Source organism: Lichtheimia ornata, assembly GCF_029851405.1.
Source record: "Lichtheimia ornata isolate CBS 291.66 chromosome Unknown scaffold00096, whole genome shotgun sequence".
Taxonomy (NCBI): domain Eukaryota; kingdom Fungi; phylum Mucoromycota; class Mucoromycetes; order Mucorales; family Lichtheimiaceae; genus Lichtheimia; species Lichtheimia ornata.
Window position 1 is genome coordinate 23,765 of NW_026695416.1, and position 21,985 is coordinate 45,749.

The 21,985-nt window shown below is 43.8% G+C and overlaps 5 protein-coding genes across 5 annotated transcripts; 4 read left to right on the forward strand and 1 right to left on the reverse strand.

Annotated features, from left to right (window-relative positions):
• Positions 1-1,515: 1,515 nt before the first annotated feature.
• O0I10_011643 (uncharacterized protein) lies at positions 1,516-3,673 on the forward strand (the record flags this gene model as incomplete). Its single annotated transcript, XM_058491607.1, has 2 exons — positions 1,516-2,230; positions 2,289-3,673. The coding sequence occupies 2 exons, from the start codon at positions 1,516-1,518 to the stop codon at positions 3,671-3,673; spliced, it is 2,100 nt and encodes a 699-aa protein (XP_058337612.1).
• Positions 3,674-4,477: 804 nt separating this feature from the next.
• O0I10_011644 (uncharacterized protein) lies at positions 4,478-6,595 on the forward strand (the record flags this gene model as incomplete). Its single annotated transcript, XM_058491608.1, has 3 exons — positions 4,478-5,192; positions 5,251-5,837; positions 5,903-6,595. 3 exons carry the CDS (start codon positions 4,478-4,480, stop codon positions 6,593-6,595), a joined length of 1,995 nt encoding a protein of 664 aa, XP_058337613.1.
• Positions 6,596-9,026: 2,431 nt separating this feature from the next.
• O0I10_011645 (uncharacterized protein) lies at positions 9,027-11,151 on the forward strand (the record flags this gene model as incomplete). The annotated part of the gene is made up of 2 exons (XM_058491609.1): positions 9,027-9,741; positions 9,806-11,151. 2 exons carry the CDS (start codon positions 9,027-9,029, stop codon positions 11,149-11,151), a joined length of 2,061 nt encoding a protein of 686 aa, XP_058337614.1.
• Positions 11,152-11,502: 351 nt separating this feature from the next.
• On the forward strand, positions 11,503-13,613 carry O0I10_011646 (uncharacterized protein; the record flags this gene model as incomplete). Its single annotated transcript, XM_058491610.1, has 2 exons — positions 11,503-12,214; positions 12,283-13,613. The coding sequence occupies 2 exons, from the start codon at positions 11,503-11,505 to the stop codon at positions 13,611-13,613; spliced, it is 2,043 nt and encodes a 680-aa protein (XP_058337615.1).
• Positions 13,614-15,103: 1,490 nt separating this feature from the next.
• On the reverse strand, positions 15,104-17,360 carry O0I10_011647 (uncharacterized protein; the record flags this gene model as incomplete). Its single annotated transcript, XM_058491611.1, has 4 exons — positions 15,104-15,144; positions 15,999-16,379; positions 16,440-17,259; positions 17,322-17,360. The coding sequence occupies 4 exons, from the start codon at positions 17,358-17,360 to the stop codon at positions 15,104-15,106; spliced, it is 1,281 nt and encodes a 426-aa protein (XP_058337616.1).
• Between the last annotated feature and the right edge of the window lie 4,625 nt (positions 17,361-21,985).

Below are 21,985 nucleotides of genomic sequence, written 5' to 3' on the forward strand. Positions count from 1 at the left end.
CAAATCCCTCGTAGTAGCGTGCTGTTGGATGATGGCGCGTGTTTTAGGTACATGAAGAGGTGATGATGATGACTGGATCCCATGGCCGTTTTGTGATGGATAAAGCTGATCAACATGCTGCTGCAGTATCACTCAAAGAAGATGCATCCTGGAGCTGTTTGCTTGCTGTCACCAAGCTTGAAATAGAACTCGAGTCTTAGTTTCCTTGCGTGTTCGTCGCAGAACGCGTAAAGAATGAGTGCCGAAGTTGCCATGTAGACGCTGTCATCGTTTGGGAATGAATCGTTGCGAGGAAGTTGCTGTGGATGTCAATGTGCAGTAGAAGGAAACGCGGTTGAAGAAAACGTGAAAGAGAGAGAGCGCCAATTTTTTTTACTCTGCCCCCAAACATGCCGCTTTTTACTGCCTACGCATTACACGGCTCCCACTCGCCCAATAATGCAAGAGCTCTTTTCTCGTCACGTGAGAATAAACATGATCAAAAGCAATCCTCATTTATTGATTTCAAGGATAGACTTGCTTCATGATATTAGATCTACATATACTCTAAGTTTTCCATCATGTTTAGTATGCTAACAAGGACTCACCTAAAAGGCGTAATGAATGTCTCGTAATACATCATTTGTCAACCATCACTGACCATATAGCGATAAGGATGAACGAGTGAACGTTTTATCCGTCTACCCATAGTGAACAAGCCTTTGCCACATCAGCAGTTGCAGCTATCAAGGGTCCTTCTTGGTTGGCGTCATCAAATTGATACATCATGCATTGCAGCAAATAAATCCGATCTTGGTGCGAGAATATGGGCTTAGCGAGAAAACTTTCAACGCATTTGTGCACGTATACTTGAGAAATGATATCCACAAGGAAGAAGGGCCGCTTCCTGTACTGATAACAAACAACGCTACGATGATCCACCAATAAGACACGTGCTGCAAATAGCTGATTTCGAGAATATTAAACCGAGCACACCTCATCATCATGGCCCCAAAGTGTATACAACAACGGTAGCTTGATGGAAAGATAACCCTATAAATGGTATATTACAATTCATCTTTGAAGTAATAGAATGACACTTAGCAATGCCTGATGATGCCATGGAAGATACAACTACACTATGGGTAAGAAAACCTATGCATTTCACTTTTGTAGAGGCGCCATTCATTTGCCCAAGGTGGCAACTTCGCTCATTGCCATGGATACCGACATGGCAACGTATCTTAAGCCATGCCCTATTTTCCGGTGCTATCGTCTCACAGTGTTTCACGTCCAAGGCAAACAAGTTGGGTTGTCACACGAAATGGTATGTATGCATTAGGAGAAGACATTTACTTTCTAGGCTGATATGATTTCATGCAGCTAGCTTTCTACTCTACCAAGTTGAGTTGACCACATCCATTGGAGGGTTGAGTTCCTTTGTGTTGAAATTCCACCGACAAGTCATGTTTTGCTTCGACTTCACCTCTTTGCTGTTACTGCCTTGTTCGACGCGCATGCCAACACACCCAACGAATGACCACAGAAGATAACGTTTACTGGTACCGATTACTGAAGCCCAGCAATGTCACAGTTCAACATGGTAATGACGGCAACCGAATTGCAGCAGCAAACGAGACTGTTCAGCGAACACTATCACAATTGGTCCAAGTCCTTAATGAACGTGCCAAGCTTTTTGCCAACAGCGCCCAGTTTGAAGCAGCGTTACGCGATGCAGCAGCCATAAGAACCGTATTACCATTTTCAGGGCTTGGATACTTGGCTACAGGAGATGTGTACTGTCAGCAAGGACGTTATGCAGCAGCGATTTCCATGTACGACCAAGGGCTTAGAAGAGTACCTGAAATAGGTCAATATTATCAACAGCTTCATCAACAACGCGAGAAAGCAGTAACCAACAGCAACAAACGTGTCGACTTTATCAGCCGATTGCCATTGGATATCGTTGTCACCAATATTATACCCAGGGTGGAGCGCAAGTTCTATTCTTATTCATCATCCGAGTACCTTTATGTATCACGTACCTGGCAGGAGCGTTTCTTGCAGCAACCTAATGGCTTGGCTTTTGATTTTGGCAAAGAGACGGCCACCTTCAAGAGGGGCCATGATCAACTTGTCCGATTCGCACCCTATGTTCAAAAGTTAAAAGGCAAAATGATGGAGGATGCAGAGTTGGAAGATCTCTTTTCCCGAGGACGCTTTTCCAATCTTAGGAACTTGGATTTATGCTGTGAGTATCGGTGTTATGGAGTATGTGGCAAACTTGATGCTAATGGCATTTATCTTAGGTAGTGGCACCACTCTACGGCACCCATTAGTCAATGGTCTTCGACTGATTGCTGATTCTTTGACCCACTTGGCCATTCATCACAGCACATCCATCCAATTACGTGATATCCTGGAATCTTGCCCAAATCTTGTGTCCTTGACAACAACGCAAGTGGATGCAGTTGTGCCTATGTCACCATCATCACGCTATCCCAAGTTGAAAAACCTAGCACTGTACTCGCTATCAGACAACGATCTCACCCATGGCAATATGGTGGATGTCCTTAGTCGATTCCCTTCTTTATTATCACTCGAAGTTCTTCCAATGCCGGAATCCAGTGTCTTGCCAATTCTACATGAACATTGCCCATATCTTCAAAGGGTTTGTTTCGGTGTCAGGGATGATTTCATCGACAACATGAACGTTCAACCTCTTCGAAAAGGGATCAGGCGGGCTTATCTTGGAGAAGAGGATAATGACATCGCCTATAGGCAAGATGATTTGATCCAGTTCCTATACCATCACCGAAAGTCATTGGAGACCATTGACATTGGTGTCAATATTGACGACTGCTACCCTATTGAGAATTACAACAACCCTTTGGCAACATTGAATGGACAAGAAGTACAACAGGAGGATAACCAAGGAGATGATGGATCTTTACAACCTGATAACGACGAGTCGGATTCTTCATTTATGCAGCTGATCAACCTTCGTTTTTCGAATTGGGATTTTCATTCAACAGAAGCCTTTCTCACATGGTTGGTAGTGAAAGCACCCAATCTCAAAGCCATCCATCTCCCCCAGTCGCATCTTCATCCTCGTATCGCGAAAGTCTTATGCCAGTCAAAGTTTTCCAAGTTAGAGATCTTTCGTGCAGCAAGACGAGAAGACGATGGTGTCACACAATTCCTGGAATATCATATTGGCCTCGGGGAACAATCAACACTCAAAGAAATGATCATGCGCGTGGATACGGATATGGCAAAAATCCTATGGCTGCCCCTGATTTTCAAACTGAGGTGCCTCAAGAACTTGGAATTAAAAGCGTATCGTATCTCCATAGCTTGCAAACCCGCTTGGGAAGAGATCGGTGAAGGCTGCCACGCTCTAGAAAAATTGACTCTGGGTGTGGATGGTTCCGAATTTTATGAAGGTATCCTACCGCCTTTGTGTCACGTTCCGAATCTCAAATGGCTCAGACTTTCAGCACGAGGGCTATCCTATACGGACTTGCTGTGCCTGCTGGCATTTCCAAGTTTAGAAGAAGTCTCTTTGCGACATAGCATTTCAGATTCTAGTTTCAATCTCTTGCGTACGCATTTACCAAAGGTTACGATGGATGATCAAGATGAAATAGATGATGATGATGATGATGAAGTGGATGATGATGATGATTTATAACCTGATTGATAAAATAAAGATCTATTTAATGCATACGATTACTTTACAGCCCTCCCCTGTTGTCGATTACAAATTCAATCACTTCCCTCGTCCCAACCTCTTGAAATGAAATGAATGAGAGGATTAAAGTCATAAAGTTACATTGTGCATGACGAGTGGAAAGAATGTGAACATACAAAGGGGATAAAGAGAACCATGATCCCACAAGTTTACAATCACACAACAGGAACCCATGGCCAATCCTCATTGTATACTCTTCATCCGTATACAACACCTCCACTGTAACCAGTATTCTCATCATTGTGAAGCTCTCCCGTTACTTGATCCATCCATAACCATAATCCTCACGATGCCATCCACATCTTGTAAATCCATGATATCAGCAATACCCAACCACTACTGCCATACCCCCCCAGCAAGCGATCCTTTGCATAGTGTATGTCGCGAAGCAGATGTATTACCGATTTGGAATGTTGTGATGACGCAGGGGGCTACCAAGTCTACCTATAGGCGAATGGATCATCCATGGCTTTCATCGTCTCGTTGTTGCAAGTGGTAGTGGGGTAATGTCCATGACCCATAGGATGCTAATAGGTCTTCTTAATTGATGCGTTCCAATATCTTCATGCAATTATCCTCATCAGAAGCAGCAAAAAGCAGCAGCCTATTGTGAGTGTGTGATCAACATGCCTATATCCAGCCATCAACCTCGTAAGTACAAACTCCTCTGACATTGCTGTCCATTTTTTTGAGGCTCCTTTGTTGCATTCAGACCTACGCATACACTCACACACGACACAACGAATGACAGCCATAGAGAACATTGCCTGGTCTGAATTACTGAAGGACCCCATTGTCACAGCTGAACATGGTAATGACGGCAACTGCATTGCCACGGCAACCGAGACTCTACAGCAAACAGCCCACCAACTCGTCGAGGTGCTCAATGAACGTGCGAGACTTTTAGCCAACAGTGCTCAATTCGACGCGGCTTTACGGGATGCAGCAGCTATACGAGCCATATTACCAGGATCAGGGCTTGGATACTTGTGTACAGGAGATGTGTATTGTCAACAAGGTCATAATGCAGCAGCGATTTCCATATATGATCAAGGGCTTGAAGCAGTGCCTGAATCGGATGCCTATTATCAGCAGCTTCAGCAACATCGGATGGCAGCAATAAACATCAGCAACAAACGTGTCGACTTCATCAGCCGGTTACCATTCGATATCGTTACCACCAATATTATACCAAGGATGGAACCAAAGTTATATTCGCATTCGTTGTATGGGCCTCTTTATGTATCGCATGCATGGCAGGAGCGTTTCTTACACCAACCTAACGGCTTGGACTTTGATTTCGGCAAAGAGACGACCACTTTGATGACGGGTCATGATCAACTTGTTCGGTTTGCACCCCGTGTTCAAAAGTTAAAAGGCAAAATGGTGGGTGATACCCGTTTGGATGATCTCTTTTCTCGGACGCACTTTTCCAATCTTAAGGACTTACATATACACTGTGAGTATGGATGATAGAATTTATGTGTATTCGAATGACACCTTATTCCTTTCGCTAGGTGATTTTAAAACCCGTGATTATCCAGTATTACATGGCCTACAACTGATTTCTGATTCATTGACGCACTTGACCATTGCTGGGTATCAGAAATTCGAATTACGCGATATCTTGGAATCATGCCCAAACCTTGTGTCTCTGGACGTGGAGCGTGCATATCCTCTTATGTCTTCACCGGTGTCATCATGTTATCCCAAGATCACGCACCTGGCACTTAATGACGTATTGAATGAAGCCCGCAGTCATGATGATATGATTGGTGTCCTCAGTCGGTTTCCTTCGTTGTTGTCATTTAAAATTACGCCAATGCCCAACTCCAGCATCTTGTCGATCCTACACGAGTATTGCCCTTATCTACAGGTCCTTTATTACGGGTACAGAAGTTATTCATCAAAGAAAACTGATGTTTCACCGAATCGAAAGGGCGTTAAGTTGGCTGATTTTGGAGAAGAGTATGACAATGGGTCCATTATGCAAGGTGACCTTGTACGATTCCTCTATTCGAATCGGAATTCATTGGAAGCGATTGAATTTGGCTCTCCTTTTGAGGCAGGCGATTTCGATTGGGGTTTGGTGAATGATATTGCAGTAAGTACAGCAGAGGGGATGATTGAGATACATCACCTTAATGTCCTGAAAATGACCCAATTTAGCCAGAGACTTCATTCATGCAACTGGTCAGCATCAATTTTACGCATGGCATGCCAACTTTATCTTCTGTTGTTGTTGCATGGTTGATATCGAACGCTCCCAACCTCGAAGACATCGGTCTCCATGAATTGTATATTAAACCCAATGTCGCAAACGCCATGATCAAGTTGAAGCATCTTTCCAAGTTATATATTAATCAGGGATATAAGGATGATGACGATGACGACGAAGGCATGATTCAGTTCTTGGAGTATCATATTGGAATGGGCAATGGGTCAACGCTCGAAGAAATCACCATAGCCACCTCAACGTTGAAGGCTGAGACAACGTGGATACCTTTAATTGCCAGGCTACAATGTCTCAAAAAATTGGAATTGCTCGCTCTTTCCATTCACAACGACTGCTTACCAGCAATGGAAACGATAAGTCAAGGCTGCCAAGCTCTAGAAGATTTAACTCTTGGTTGGCGTACTGGTTGTCACGATTTTGGTCTCGGCGTCATTTCCTCGTTCTCTCAACATTCGAATCTTAAATACCTTACTATTGGCTCTTCAAGGACCGTAGATCCTTCCGACCTTGTGATTATGGTCACATTTCCCAGCTTAGAGCGTCTCTACCTTCACTGTGATGTTCCAACAAATATAATGAATGTTTTGCGTAAGCATATATCGAAAATCGCGATAAATAAAGTATAACACACCATCCAATAATCCTTCTTTTGGATCATGTTCACCTTCTACATGCTTACATTAAGTTAAAATATGCATGTAGGCATTGAATAGCAACATCATCATCATCATCATCATCATCAATAAGAAAGTTTGGCACATTGCAGCTTTATTGTCACAAAAAGAGGACCAAAAGTAATCATACTATCTCAAGATTACACACCAAACATCTATGGGTCCTATGCCAGAAATAGTCAACACATACGAACACGTCTATGCAAATGACAAAGTCTCATACAAAACGCCGTAAATCATCCTGCTGGTCAATCTTGTTTTACGTATATAATGGAAGCTCTTGTTGTGATGTAGCTTGAGACGGTTATTTGTTCTCACACGATCATGCGATTGTAAGCTTAGCGCTGCATGCAGCTTATAAACCAGTGAAGCACGATGAATAAACAAGAGGCTCTCTTCCCGATTTCATACCTTGGGGTACGGATGGACACGGTATTGTCAACGCGCTTTTTGCCCTATTGGTATTGAATGAAGGAGACGTTTACGCACGCTTTTTCTATTCTTTGACGTTATGTGAGAGTCTCCCTTGTGCATCTTATCCCCATGTACATTGTATACGGCGTTCGTTGTGTGTGGTGCTTAGTTAGCGTACACGCTGAGCATCACGGCAGTGCAAGATCGCATTGCAACACTCTCATGCAATCATCCACCAATAGGATTGAACCTTCACGTCGGATTTGTTACACACAGCAGTTCCTCCGTCACTTGATCCACCCAAAGCCCCAATACTCACAATCCCATCCACATCTTGTAAATCCATGGTATTGCCAATATCCAACCCTTACTGCACAAGATCCCAGCAAGCAATAGTGTATGTCACGAAGCAGGTGTATTACCGAGTTTGAATGTTGTCGTGATACAAAGGGGCTACCAAGTCTATCTATAGGCGAATGGATCATCCATGGCCTTCATTGTCTCGTTGTTGAACGTGGTAGTGAAAAAAATAGCGTCCATGGTCCATGGGATGCTGCCGATAAAAGAAAACGTGTATGTGTTGGCAAGAGAGGGTCCTTTCAACCAGCAGATCCAATCATTCAATCCATCATCCTCAGCATCATCCACTTGAATTTTGCCATAGTCGATCCAAAGCTGCAGCCATATCAAAGCACCATTCAGAAGTTGAAGATCGCCACTTGGTCCCGAATCTACTCACCCTCATGTTGGTTGGCATATCACATCATGCTCTTGAAGAAAAGTGATTGCTCCTCCAGTTATCCTTGTCATTGTATATCGCCCAAAAGACCTTTTCAAACTGCTTTCTTCGAACACGAGTGCCCATAGCCAAATAAATGACGCATCATCATCCTTCATCTCCCTGATTCATGATGATCGTATTAGACAAGACCATTCTAGTGGTATTCCATGTCATTCCATTATTTACCTTGGTATATAGATGCACTTGAATATGAGTACATGGGTATGTTGTTATACCAATTCAAGCTGTCTCACGTGATTCACAATGTCGATCATGGGCGAAAACGCTTGTAAGCAAAATGACGCGTGCAAAAGGCCTGGCCGTATAATCCAATACGTTCGCGCCACCAATAAAGCTTGTCAAAGATCGTATACTGAAAGAGATGCTGTTCTTTGTATGTTGGTTGAGTAATTCTGGCAAATCAGTCGTTAAGAAGGTGGAATGCATTGTGTCATCTGCTGTGGAAAGAAGTAGCTGTTGCAAGTGTCATTGGGAGCGATTGAGGGCGGAGGAAGGCAAGGTTGCTGTTAAAAAGATTCCGGTGAGCACGTCGCCATGCTCTTTCTCTATCAGAGTAGCCAGGTTACACACCGCCCCTTCTAGTCATATTCGCGACCACGCATAAACGAATGGCGGTCATACATATGCCCGAAAAGATTCGGTTGCTTTCATGTGAGTAACTTCATACACTCCTTTGATGCATGTTGGGAATACAAGCTAAAAGTTGACCTTTTTCCATGAACACTATTAACGTATTCATTTGGTGGAGGAGATCATACACAAATGGACAATTGTGCCACCCACTCGCTCATGCCCCATCATTTTACCGCATACGCCCAACCCATCCAAATCCTCAATTAGGAAACTATGTCAACATCAATCCCTTTACACCATCATCCACATGAAGCATATAAATAAGCACGCTCAATTGCAATAATACATCTTAATATCATTCCCGTTTTATCTTCATCTCCTATGAAATCACTGCTCCTTCATTAATAAAAACCCCATCGCATATCTTAATAGAGCCATCTTTACTATGTAGAAACAGCGAGCATCAACATGTGTGTAACTAGCCATCAACCACAGTAGGTATATAGAAACTCCTCTGACGGCAATGTCTTTTTTGCTATTACTTACCTTTGTTGCACCCGGACCAATATACACACCCAAACACGACACGCACGAATGACCGTGGAAGAGAACATTAGCTGGTCTGAATTACTGAAGCACCCCATTGTCACGGCTGAGCATGGCAATGACCGCAACCGATTTGCAGCAGCAACCGAGTCTCTTCAGAAAGCAGCACACCAATTCGCCAGCGCCCTTAATGACCGTGCCAAGTTGTTAGCCAACAGCGCTCAATATGATACAGTTTTACATGATGCAGCAGCTATAGTTACGATATTACCAGAGTCAGGGCTTGGATACTTGTGTATGGGAGACGTGCACTGTCAACTAGGACGTTATGCAGCAGCGATTTCCATATACGACGAAGGCCTTGAAGCAGTACCCGAATCGGATCAATATTATCAACAGCTTCAGCAACATCGAATGTCAGCAATAACCAACAACAGCAAACAGGTCGACTTCATCAGCCAATTGCCATTCGATATTGTCACCATCAACATTTTACCAAGGATGCAGCCAAAGTTCTATTGTGAATCATCGTGCGAATACCTTTATGTATCACGTGGATGGCAGCAGCGCATCTTGCAGCAACCCAATGGCTTGGTGTTCGATTTCGGCCGAGAGACCGATACCTTCATGAAAGGCCATGACCAACTTGTCCGATTCGCTCCTTATGTTCAAAAGTTGAAAGGCGATGTCTTTGCTGATGCAAAGTTGGAAGATCTCTTTTCTCGGGCCCACTTTTCCAATCTTAAGCACATGCATATATACTGTGAGTATGGATGGCAGTGGCTGTACTTGATATGGATTCGAATGACACATTTTCCTTTCATTAGGTCAATCTACAACCTTTCGTCTTCCATTATTGAATGGTCTACAACTGATTTCTGATTCATTGACGCACTTGGCTGTTGATGGGCGGGTGGATAATCTTCACTTACGTGATATTCTGGAATCATGTCCAAACCTTGTATCCCTGCGTACAGAGAGTGTAGACCCTGCCATGGTATCATTGCCAATATCATCATGCTATCCTAAGATCACGCACCTTGCGCTTCATGATGTACCAGAAGACACTGCTCTTGAGTATGATCATATGATTGGTGTCCTCAGTCGGTTTCCTTCTTTATTATCATTCGAGATTTCACCAACGCCCGACTCTCGCGTCTTACCGATTCTACACGAGTATTGCCCTTATCTACAAGTCCTTTATTTCGGGTCCACAAGCAAGCAATTAGGCGTCATTGATGTTCATCCACATCGAAAAGGAATCAAGTCAGCTCATCTAGGAGGCGAGTTTGGATACCTTGTTGCACAAGGTGACCTGATCCAGTTCCTGCATGTGCACAGAAATTCATTGGAAGAGGTTGAAGCTTGCGATGACATTGATGAATATGATTCATATTGGAAATTGGTGAATGGACAAGTGATAATACAAGCGGGTGATCGAGATGCACCACCACCTTTACGCTTTGGATACGACCCAACAACTCAAGCTGAGAATTCATTCATGCAACTGATCAGCATCGATTTTTCGCATTCCGAGTCATCTACATCGAATGAATTCGTCCTATGGTTGATATCGAACGCACCCAATCTCAAAGCCATCAATCTTCGCATTTCACATTTACGACATGATATCACAAATGCCATGATCAAGTTAAGGCATCTTTCCAAGCTAGAGATCGTGCGGTGGGTATGGGGAGATCATAGCGACTACTATGAAGGCATCATTCAGTTCTTGGAACATCATGTTGGAATGGGGGAAACGTCAACGCTCAAGGAAATCACTATAAGTGCGAGAACAATGGCGTTTGATGCAACATGGATACCCTTCATTTCGAAGCTACAATGTCTCAAGAACCTGAAATTACACGCTCTTTCCATCCCCGAAGACTGCTTGCCAGTCATGGAAAAGATAGGAAGAGGCTGTCCAGCTCTAGAGGATTTAACTCTCGGTGTGCGTGGTTGCGATATTGGTGACGGCATCATCTCCTCTCTTTGTCAACATTCGAATCTTAAATGTCTCAGGATTGGATCAACATCACTAAACCCTGGCACCCTTATCCTCATGACCATACTTCCCGGTTTAGAGAGTCTCTACCTTGAATGTAATGTTCCAGAGAGTGTCATGGAGATGTTGCGTAAGCACGTATCCAAAGCTATGATAAATAAACCGTAATACTGAATGAGGTATGCATTAGATAGTATCTTCGTGTAAGAGTCAATCACATTGTTTAACGACAACATCATCCCAAGCCCCCTCTTGAGTAACTTGATTTGAACGTTTGAGCTCCCGGTGATCAATAACACAATCCATCGCGTGATTTCATACACTCGAGCATAGGTTTTCCATCCCTATCACAAATAGCAAGAAATTTTATTCATCAATCATGTAACAGCTTAATGCGTGTGGTCAAGGGTGTGTGTAACCAGTATTTCAATGCATCAATCATTGTAGGTGCAAACTCCACTTCACATTGTTGTCTCTGCTCTTTTACTTTGTTTTGCTTACGCTCACACACAACGGCGGATGCCCATTCAAGACAACATCGACTGGACCGAATTGCTCAAGGACACCATTGTCACGACTCAGCATTGTAATGACGGCGACCGAATTGCAGCGGCAACCGAGACTCTACAGCGAACAGCCCACCAATTCGTGGAGGTGCTCAATGAACGTGCCAAGCTTTTAGCCAACAGTGCCCAGTTTGAAAGAGCGTTACAAGATGCGGCAGCCATAACAGCCATATTACCAAGTTCAGGGCTTGGATACTTGCGTATGGGAGACGTGTATTGTCAACAAGGGCATCATGCAGCAGCCATTTCCATATATGATCAAGGGCTTCAAGCAGTGCCAGAATCAGATGCCCATTATCAGCAGCTTCAACAATGTCGAATGGAAGCGGCAACCAACAACAGCAAACGCATCGACTTTATCAGTCAGCTTCCATTGGATATTGTCATCACCAACATTATACCAAGGATTACGTCCAGGACCTATTTTGAATCATCATGCGAATACCTCTTGGTGTCACGTGCATGGCAGGAGCGCATCTTGCAGCAACCCAAGGGCTTGAAGTTCCACTTTGGCAAAAACGTCCACACATTCAAAAGCGGGCACGTAAAACTTGTTCGATTTGCACCGTATGTTCAGATCTTACGAGGATATCTATGCGACCTTCATTTGGATGATCTCTTTCGTCGGGCTCATTTTTCAAAACTAAAAGATTTATGGTTACATTGTAAGTATGAAACACCACATGCATAGGATGTAAATGATGCGAATTATTCATATTGCTTCTTCTATTAGGTAATGATACAACTCCCCACCGCCCGTTTATCAATGGCCTAGAGTTGGTTGCCCATTCACTGGCCCGCATGACCATTCGTGGTAGTTGCTCTTCTATTGAATTACGTGATATTGTGGAGACTTGTCCAAATCTTGAATATATGGAAACGTGTGGAGTGGATGTCACGATGCCTTCGTCGTCTACAGCAAGTTATCCCAAGATGACACACCTATACCTTTACGAGATATCAGAATCAGCTCTCGCCTATGATAATATGGTCGATGTCCTTAGCCGCTTTCCATCGTTGTTGTTACTCGGAGTGTCGCCAATGCCTGAATCCCGTCTTTTGACTCTCCTGAAGGACCAGTGTCCTTATCTTCAGAGGCTTTTTTATGGTCCCGAACCGCTTGATTATACACCTCCAGACCCAATGACTGTTTACCCGAATCGCAGAGGGGTGGTATCGGCCCATTTAGGTGGTGGCTCCTATGATCAAGACGATCTGATCCGATTTCTGTACCAGCAAAGAAGTTCTCTGGAGATGATTTTTTTTGATGGCAAGATTACAAAGGATGACGATGCCATTTGGGAAATATTGGATGGGAGAATATTGGAAAGCAATATTCGAGGAGGAAGCATTGATGATGATGATGATGACCCATCACAACAACAATCAGAGGCATCTTTCGTGCGACTAGTCGACTTTGATTTTTGGGTGATGAACGAGACCCCATCTACACCTTTCATGCAGTGGATTCTATTGAACGCTCCCAATATCAAGACTATCTGCATCCTTGATTCAAATTGTCAACCCGATATCGCAGCTGCCATGAGCAACTTGAAGCACCTGTCCAAAGTGGTATTCGATACAAAAAGAGGCAGCATCGACAACATGGGGATCCAACAGTTCCTGGAATACCATATTTGGACAATGGGTGACGCTTCAACACTTGAAGAAGTCGTTGTGTACATGAAAGATATGTCTGATGTCGCGTGGATACCTTTATTGTACCGATTGAAACGTCTCAAAACTCTCATGTTACTTGCTAGCACCATTTCCGAAAATTGCGTATTATCAATGCATGAGCTATGTCAACGCTGCCCTGCGCTCGAGGATTTAACCCTTGGCAAGGATGGGTGTGAAATGGCGAATGGTCTTTTGAAGCCTTTGCGTCGACATCCGAATCTCAAGTACCTTAGTGTTTCAGCAAGATCTTTATCCGAGAACGACCTTACTGCTTTGTGTGCATTCCGCAAGTTAAAATACCTCTATCTTCAATGCCCCGTTCCAAAGTATTTGCTTGAGATATTGCAAGACCATATACAGGATGTTGAGATTGATAGTGCATAGTGTAGTTATCTCATGATAAAATCAACAGTTGCTTTTCTTTTATGGTTGTGCCTTTGTGTGTGAGAGTTGTTGTGGTTGCTTTGTAATACGATCCTATGTATAAGTATCATAGGATTGGTACCCATCATCGTCTACATTTCAAAAGTTAAATCGATTGTACTCCTATTGACAACTATGGATGGCACCTCCTCATTCTTACTTTCCTAGACTTCTACATCTTTTTGTTTTAAGATACGTCATAATGAGGATGCTGCCTTTCCTTCCCCTCCTCTTTAAACCATCATGCACTAAACCCAATGATCCCAAACGAGCCACGTGATTGACATTGCGTGACATTATGTCAAGACCATATTATACATAATCCATCTATCTGTCACACCAACAACTGTATGCTGATTAAACTACACTGCAACGTTTTCCATGGTGGGTTCTACCAAGAGGTTTATGTAAAAAACGAAACCACTGCATATTTCTAGTTGATGTCATGATCCCTTTGCCCTCGAAGTATTGGTCCAATGCTGTGGCCCATTGATAGCACTGCACGTTGCATACATCATCATAATAGCCTGCCTTTTGCGTCATCCCAGGTATCCCATATGGTGGCGGTTGGTATCCCATCCTTCATGTCCTTCTCATCCAAGCCTCCCTTGCTTCCTCAGTTGTCGCTGCATTTGATCGTACAAGCCTTTGATCATGCTAACATCCCAAAGCATTGTAGTAAACTTTGATTGTGGAGCACCTGTATATCGCAACGTCAACGCCACTATAACATCCAGCTGAAAAAGGTATACCCTAGTGAGAAGTTGTTTCTTCTTGTCAATGTACCACGCCATCCTCCTTTTACCTAATACATGGGAGCAAAAAGCTGCTGTAGCGACAGGCACCCTGGTGCACAAAAGGTGACGATCCATAACAACGTCGCCAAGTGGTGGATAACCTTGCAAAACCATGTCCATAATCCTCATCTTCCAAGCACCAAAGATCCAGTTGTATGTTGTTAACTGCTTGCTGCTTCAGTCATTCAAGGACACTGATTTGTTGCATCCCATACGCAATCCTTTGGTCGGTATGAAATTCGAGTACAGGTACCCGTTGCAAATGATGTTGTGGTGAGCATGGATCAGCTGGGAGGCGGGGTTGTGAGTTATAGCCTTTGGAGTTGAAGCCATATCTGAAGATGGTATCCTCCTGGATAGATCATGACAATCGAGCTTGGAAAGAACGCGATGCCGTTGTTCTTTTTTGGTGTTCTCATTTGTGGTCTCGATCACGTTGTTGTTGCTGTGTGCCCACTTTCCAAATTCATCTCGCTTGTGCTTGATGCTCATCGTTGATACCTTCGTTATCCATTCCACAAGGTGCACACCTCGACCTCTCTCTCCTGAATCGGCTCAGTATCCATGGACAACCAAGCACCATGTTGTCGTCAGTCATCCATAATGACATCCAAGGCGTTTATCCGATCTCCATACGCTCATTTGCCAAAGCCTTCAATCTTGCCATGATGTCGATTTCAATAACGTGTAGCATTCTCAAAGTGCAATATGGATTGATGTCGTATCACGTGCATGCAATGTCGAAAAGCTTTTCTTTTGCCATTGGTTGTGTACGCATGAAAGAAACTCCTCGCGTGTTCCATCGCCTGCTGATAAGGTGGCATCATCCACCATCAATATCCATATCTGGTGTAGCTTCAAAGTATGATGAAAAAAGTCAACCATCAGCCCTTCTTTCGCAATACATCACCCCATCCACTCGTTACCTGGATATCCAACATCAAAATTGAATAAATGTTGGCACATGCAAACTAGAAATCCACAACACGAGACAACGTCCTGCATCATACACACGTGAGAAGATTACCGAGATGATGATATCCCATCATCCTCTTACCTTGGTAAATGGGTTGACACGTGGTATCATGAAGAGATGAACATGTTTGTTGTATAGTGAATAAAGCTGCTGTATATGCATCGTCGACATGTTGCAGTACTGCGCCAAAAGCCTCTTGGAAACCATTTACTATAGATCAATAGCTTTGACTGCCGAGCAAGGACACAGCCGTTGGTGTTCAATTACGTGTTGTTGAATAGTAATGGCTGAGTCGCATTGGTGCCCATGTACATGTGTCATGTTGGGAGGGAAGTGGTAGTTGAGAATGCCAATGTCAAGTGGAGTGGGAAGAAGAGTAGACGTGAAAGAAAGAGCGGCATCCCATAAACAATGGCTGCCTTACACCCCCCCCCCTATTTCACTAACAACGCGTTACACGAACCTTGCACATCAACCCTCATGACTTCAATTATGGCAAAAGCACAAGCAATCACCCAAGTCATTTTATTGACAATTCCTTCGTGAGTGAGGATAGAGTCGGTGCCTTCCTACCTAATGTTGGAATTGGGTCTGCATAGATTTCAACCAGCTTCGTGTATACATCACCGATTGTTTCAGCTTCCCGTAAATCGAATTCGTCTGCACTATCAACCCATCTTGAATATTTAAGTGGAAGTAAATCATCCAGCTTTGACAACAAATGGCTCCAGGCAGCATTCGGATCCTCCACCCTTGGGATTTTGATCTGCATCATTCCTAGCACCCCATAAACGTAATCAGCCGGATCATAGCAACGTCGTTTGGAATAACGCAATGACAACATTATCAATTGAAATCTTGCGGTAAAGTCATCACCGCCCTTTCGGTCTGAAGTGGACGTCTTAGCACATGTGATGCCCTGGAGAATTGAATAAATTTCACGGGCTGCATCTCCTAGCCAACCAGTTAGCAGTGTGATCAATCACAACAATTCAAGCATCCCATACAACATACCATTTCGTTCGTCAGATGCTTGTACCTTATATACCTCACGACCGAAATAATCCAATTCATTCAGCGTAATTGTGTTGTTTTGGAATCCGTGAGCGTCTGTTTCAGCCATAAAACGCACGTCTCCTAGAGGTAGAGCCATCTCCTGCCAAGTCCATACGCGTTGCCACCATCCACTTTGCAAGAATGTTCCCAAGAGTTTGATCAACCAGGGTCCTTTGATTAATGATAACCGCTGGGGATGAAATAGTGGTGTTGGTGCTGCAAACCATGATCCCAAAAAAGTGTTCTCTTTCTTGAGAAATTTCGATAGCAGACTTGGCTCACAATCGATCATGGCAACACATTCAAGGCAACAAGCATAGATATCGCCCATAATATCCAAGGGTGTATCGGTACGTGCACATAAGACATCGATCCACCAATAACTATCAGGATGTGACTTGAGCAATGCAAGTAAGGTATCACGTTTTTCAGGTCGCATCGAAACAGGAGCTGCAGGTTGTCCTTGTTCGTCATCCACATAGTCACCAATCTCGTGCCAAAGATATCGGTTGTTTTCTGTGAGCCCCCAAAGATGTGACAATGCATAATAACATGATGGAACAGGTCGTCCGGGTCGTCGTTCATTGACTATTTTGATCATGCGTCTTCGGTGATATGCGTCATTGGCAGGCCGTACAATTTGCATCTTGGCTCCATTGTGATCCGGCACATAAAGCAGTAAAAAGTGTTCGTCGGCTAAGAGTGCACTAAGCGCTTTTTCAAAGTACTCTTTACGGTCGCGGAATTTATGCAAAAATTGTAGATCCTTTATGTCGATCTATATAAAGTTGCTAACGTCATTATGATATGGATCTATGAGGATGCCATGGACATGCATACTTTGTAAGGGTCGTTGTACTCGTCAGCATTGCGTGTCATTATGAAAAATGAGGAAAGAGAAGACGTGTGAATTGGATGCTGTGCGCGGCGGGACACTTTATAGTGTCTTGGTGCGCCACATGCAAGGAGGTAACACACACACCCCTGAGTGAAAAAGGAAACATTCATGCATGAGCAAACATCGAGCCACCTCTAATTCTTTACTACCCCCAACCAAAAGCTCACAAAGACAACCAATTTATGAAGCTGTGGGGATCTTGTAGTGAGAAGTACATAAAATGTGTATTGATGAAGGCGCTTGTATGTCAAACTTTGAAGAAGATACTTGGTCTCCGTGTTTAGGAAGGCGCATCACACGTAGAGTGACACAAGGATCCAACTTTATTCCTGGCATGCATGTATGTACACTGCAATGAGTATCATGAATCACCGTTACTGAATGGATAAGCTTCCTCATATCCATCATATTGACTGACAGCCGAGAAACGAATCAGAATGGCGTTTACAATAACCATGATGGTATCAATGATTCCAAATCCGAGCCTAGGTCGTCCATCATAATCTGTCCCAAGTCATTTCATTACAATTCCATCCCATTTACTCATTCTCCTCCTCCTTCCAATCAGCCATGTGTAAAGCCAACAATGATAATCACCCGAAAAGAAACCATGTAATCCAAATCACCAAACAATGCAAACCTCCATTGATGAAGAAAAGTATATTGGGACGAAGACCTGCATGTGCTGTTGATGTATAAACATATCTTGATAATGGGGCTAGCTACGGGTGTCATTGTCCGTGGTCTCTTCCACTATGCAACCAAGGTGGTCATTGTAGCTGGCATGACTTCGATCTCCATATCCATCTCGTTTCGTTCCTGATTCTTGGTATCCTCATCATCCAATCCTCCATCCAAAAGTCGTTTCCTTTCCCTCATCTCTTTAACTGACCCGGTATCCAAGCAACCGTCGTAATTGCCATCACGTATCCATCACCGTATCCAAGTGCATCGCGTCTCGCTGTACCCTTTAATTGAAGGGATTCATCATGCAGCTGCCCGGATTCCAATAGAGAGTGATGCTTGCAGCGAGTTGCTTTGAATGGTATGGTGCTTCATTGTTGGGATGTCGTCAACCATAGCTCTCCTTTTGCCGTCACATGCTGTAGCTCGAAACCACCCGCCGATACTGTGTAGTGAGTATGGAGCATAGCCATGACCTTGGTGAGAGTGACAGCTTCCCTATACAAACAACATGTCAACCATCTTCCTTCTCTCACATATCCAATCCATCCTCCTTTTACCTTAGTATTTCCATAGTTTAACATATATAAATCTTCTTCATAGGAGTATCCAATCCATCTTTACATTCAATAAGGTTGTGTTGACCATGGTCTTCAACGCGCGGTAGGCGTTCGATTACTGAGAAGGCATAAAGGGTGGTTGTGATGCTGGATGATGATCGGAACACATCGCAATGGCTGAGGGATGCATATGATCGCTGCATAGAAGAGTGAACATGCGTTTCCGATACCATGCAAGAAGAAATCTTCACTTACCACGCTATTGACAAACATATCGAAAAGCTGTGCTCTCGTCAAAGTCTTTGATTTGTCGTTGGGATGATCGATCAGGATACCCTCTAGGAATAGATTGTGGCGAAAAGCAAGGAAGACATGTCACGTTGAGCGGCCGAACACAAGCTGCTGGAAGCCGTCAAAGTTCAATAGAGTCATAATGGCATTGTAGCATAGGAGTCGAAGCGTTGATGGCTGCATTGGCAGTTTTCTCCTGGTGTACTTGCTTGTATTGCGGCGTACTTGGTAGCTGATATGGCACCATCCATTTGAATCTGTATGTATCATAGCAAGTTGCTACACGTAAATAAAGTTGCTCTCATACAATGGCTGTCTGCTGTGCACGTAAAAAAGGTGGCAAGGCAAGTTGCTGCAAGTAGCTTGAGACATGGGGTGGACATCGCTAATAGCAACCACTGTAATGAGCGCTGCTACGCTTGGTCGTGGTAGAGGAATGTGCAAGAGCGTATGTTGTGTCAAGAGACTGGTGTGTTGTGTCAAAAGACTCGTGTGTTGTAGAAGAGTGACAAGAAGGCTGTGTACACGCCATGGACTTGCCATTCAGTCAAAGACAATCGGATCAAGACATTCGTAGGATTGACATGATGCGTTGAAGCAGGACAATCGTTCGCAGGCGGTAGTTGCTTGAATGGACCAACAGTTGAGATTGAGAGCAAGAGGGAACAACCTGAGAGGGGAAGAAGTGGAAATTAAATGGGCCCGACACCTCGTGTGTAAATGCATGAACACTGTACATCCAAACCTTGATAGTGAGATTACCAGTCTCGAACCTGAAACTTTCACACAAGATGCCGTTGGGCATGCTGACCATCTTCATTCATTTAAAAGCTGCAGACTTCATTGTAAAGATTTAAAATGCGGGGCGGGCCAAATGGTGGATGACGAGAAATAAGGAGTGGACAGCCCACCGCCCCGAAGTTGCCCACTTCCAACTTGAAAATTGGTCAGGAGGGTGCTCTCGAGCATGCTGATCATCTTTTTCTAATAAAGACCGCACGCTTCATTTGAGGATTTGGAATGAGAGCGTCCAAAAGTTTGAAAGACGGAGACATTCGCAGGGTCTGTCTTTCAAGAATTTTCATGTTTGCTGTTTTGGCGTAGCTCAACCAAATCGGCTCGGATCAAGATACTTGAATGATGGAAATGCTCGGCTGGAGCAGGAGAATCGTTCACATGCAGTGGATTTTGCAACAACGCTGATTATGAGGAAATGGCTGATAGCGCGTAATATATGGACTATTGTGGATACACACAAAGTATAATCCATCAATCCTTCCATCATGCAAGATAGCTGTGTTACAAGAACACCTCCCCCTGCATCTTTTGCTCTGTCATGGTCTCTCTACTTTACATTAAACAAAGACCACTCTTCATATAGCATCACGCTTACAAACATAAAGGTGCCTGTATCTCCAAACTTTACAATGAAACATGGGGTTTTTATTAGAGCAATGGGCTCGGCTTGGCCAACAACACCTTGTGTGAAAGTTTCACGTTCAATGTCGCAAACAGCCCAAAAAATATTCTTTTGGTCGTCGAAAAATGTTTCAAGAGGTCGACCCCTGGATCCAGTTTGGCTGGTGGCGACATTGCGAAATCTGGGATTGGCAAGCTTGATCGTGAAACTGGCACCCAAGGTGCAGTTGGCCAAGCCGAGCCCATTGCTGTAATAAAAACCCCATGTTTCATTGTAAAGTTTGGAGATACAGGCACCTTTATGTTTGTAAGTGTGATGCTATAAGAAGAGTGGTCTTTGTTCATTGTCAAGTAGGTGGACTCTGGCAGAGCAAAAGATGCAGAGGGTCGTGTTGTGTAACACAGCTACGTTTGCATGAATGAAAGGGTCAATGTATAATTACTTTATGGATCATCTAGGAACAGGCATGTATTGCTAGCTAACGGCCACTTTTATCCAATCATCATTGTTGCGAGATCCACTGCATGGGAACGATGCCCCTGCTCTAGACATTCATTTCCATGATTAAAGTAGGTTGATCCGAGCTGATTTGACTGAGCTGCGGTCAAAGAGAGGTTACATCACTCTGGACATAGAGCACGCTCGATGTAGCTCAACCGATGTAATCTTGTGTGAGCGTAACTCAACCAAATCAGCTCGGATCAACCTACTTTAATCATGGAAATGAATGTCTAGAGCAGGAGCATCGTCCACCTACAATAGAATGCACAAACGTTGGGAATGCACAAAAGTGGCTATTAGCTGCCAATGTATGACATAAAAGTGAGGGTTGCGTACCTTTCATGCATTGTCCCTGAAGTCCTGACTTTTTAGCTGAGTTACCCAAAGAGGTCCTTCTGCATCTTTAGCTCTCCAGGGTCTAGCTACTTGGCAATGAACAAAGACCACTTCTCATATAGCATCACGCTTACAAACATGAAGGTGCCTGTATCTCCAAACTTTACAATGAAACGTGGGGTTTTGAATAGAGCAATGTGCTCGGCTTGGCCAACTGCACCTCGGGTGCAAGTTTCACGATCAAGTTTGCCAATCCCAGATTTCGCAATGCCGCCACCAGCCAAACTGGATCTGGGGGTCGACCTCTTCGACGACGACGACCAAAAAATATTTTTTGGGCTGTTTGCGACATTGAACGCAAAACTTTCACACAAGGTGCTGTTGACCAAGCCGAGCCCATTGCTCTATTAAAAACCACACGTTTCATTGTAAAGTTTGGAGATACAGGCACGTTTATGTTTTACCTATGCTGTAAGCGTGATGGAGTTGCTTTTTCCTAGTGGATGGTGTCGGCTGCATTAAGGGAAAGATGAAGAGCTGAGTGAAACCGCACGTGGTGGTTACACAGACACATCCTTGACAGGTTGCTACACAAATGGATGATGATGATGATGATTGCCTTTTGTGAAGGTACGCAAGTAAACAGCATCCAATAATAAAGGTATGTATCAAGGTACGGGTATATCACATTTGCATGTAGGAGAAGGTCGAGCTGCATAAACCAATTTGTATTATGTATGTAAACCTACCAGTAACCAATCCAATGATGGCTCAATGCACGGATCGCTTCACTTTTTCTCTTCTCAAGGTCATA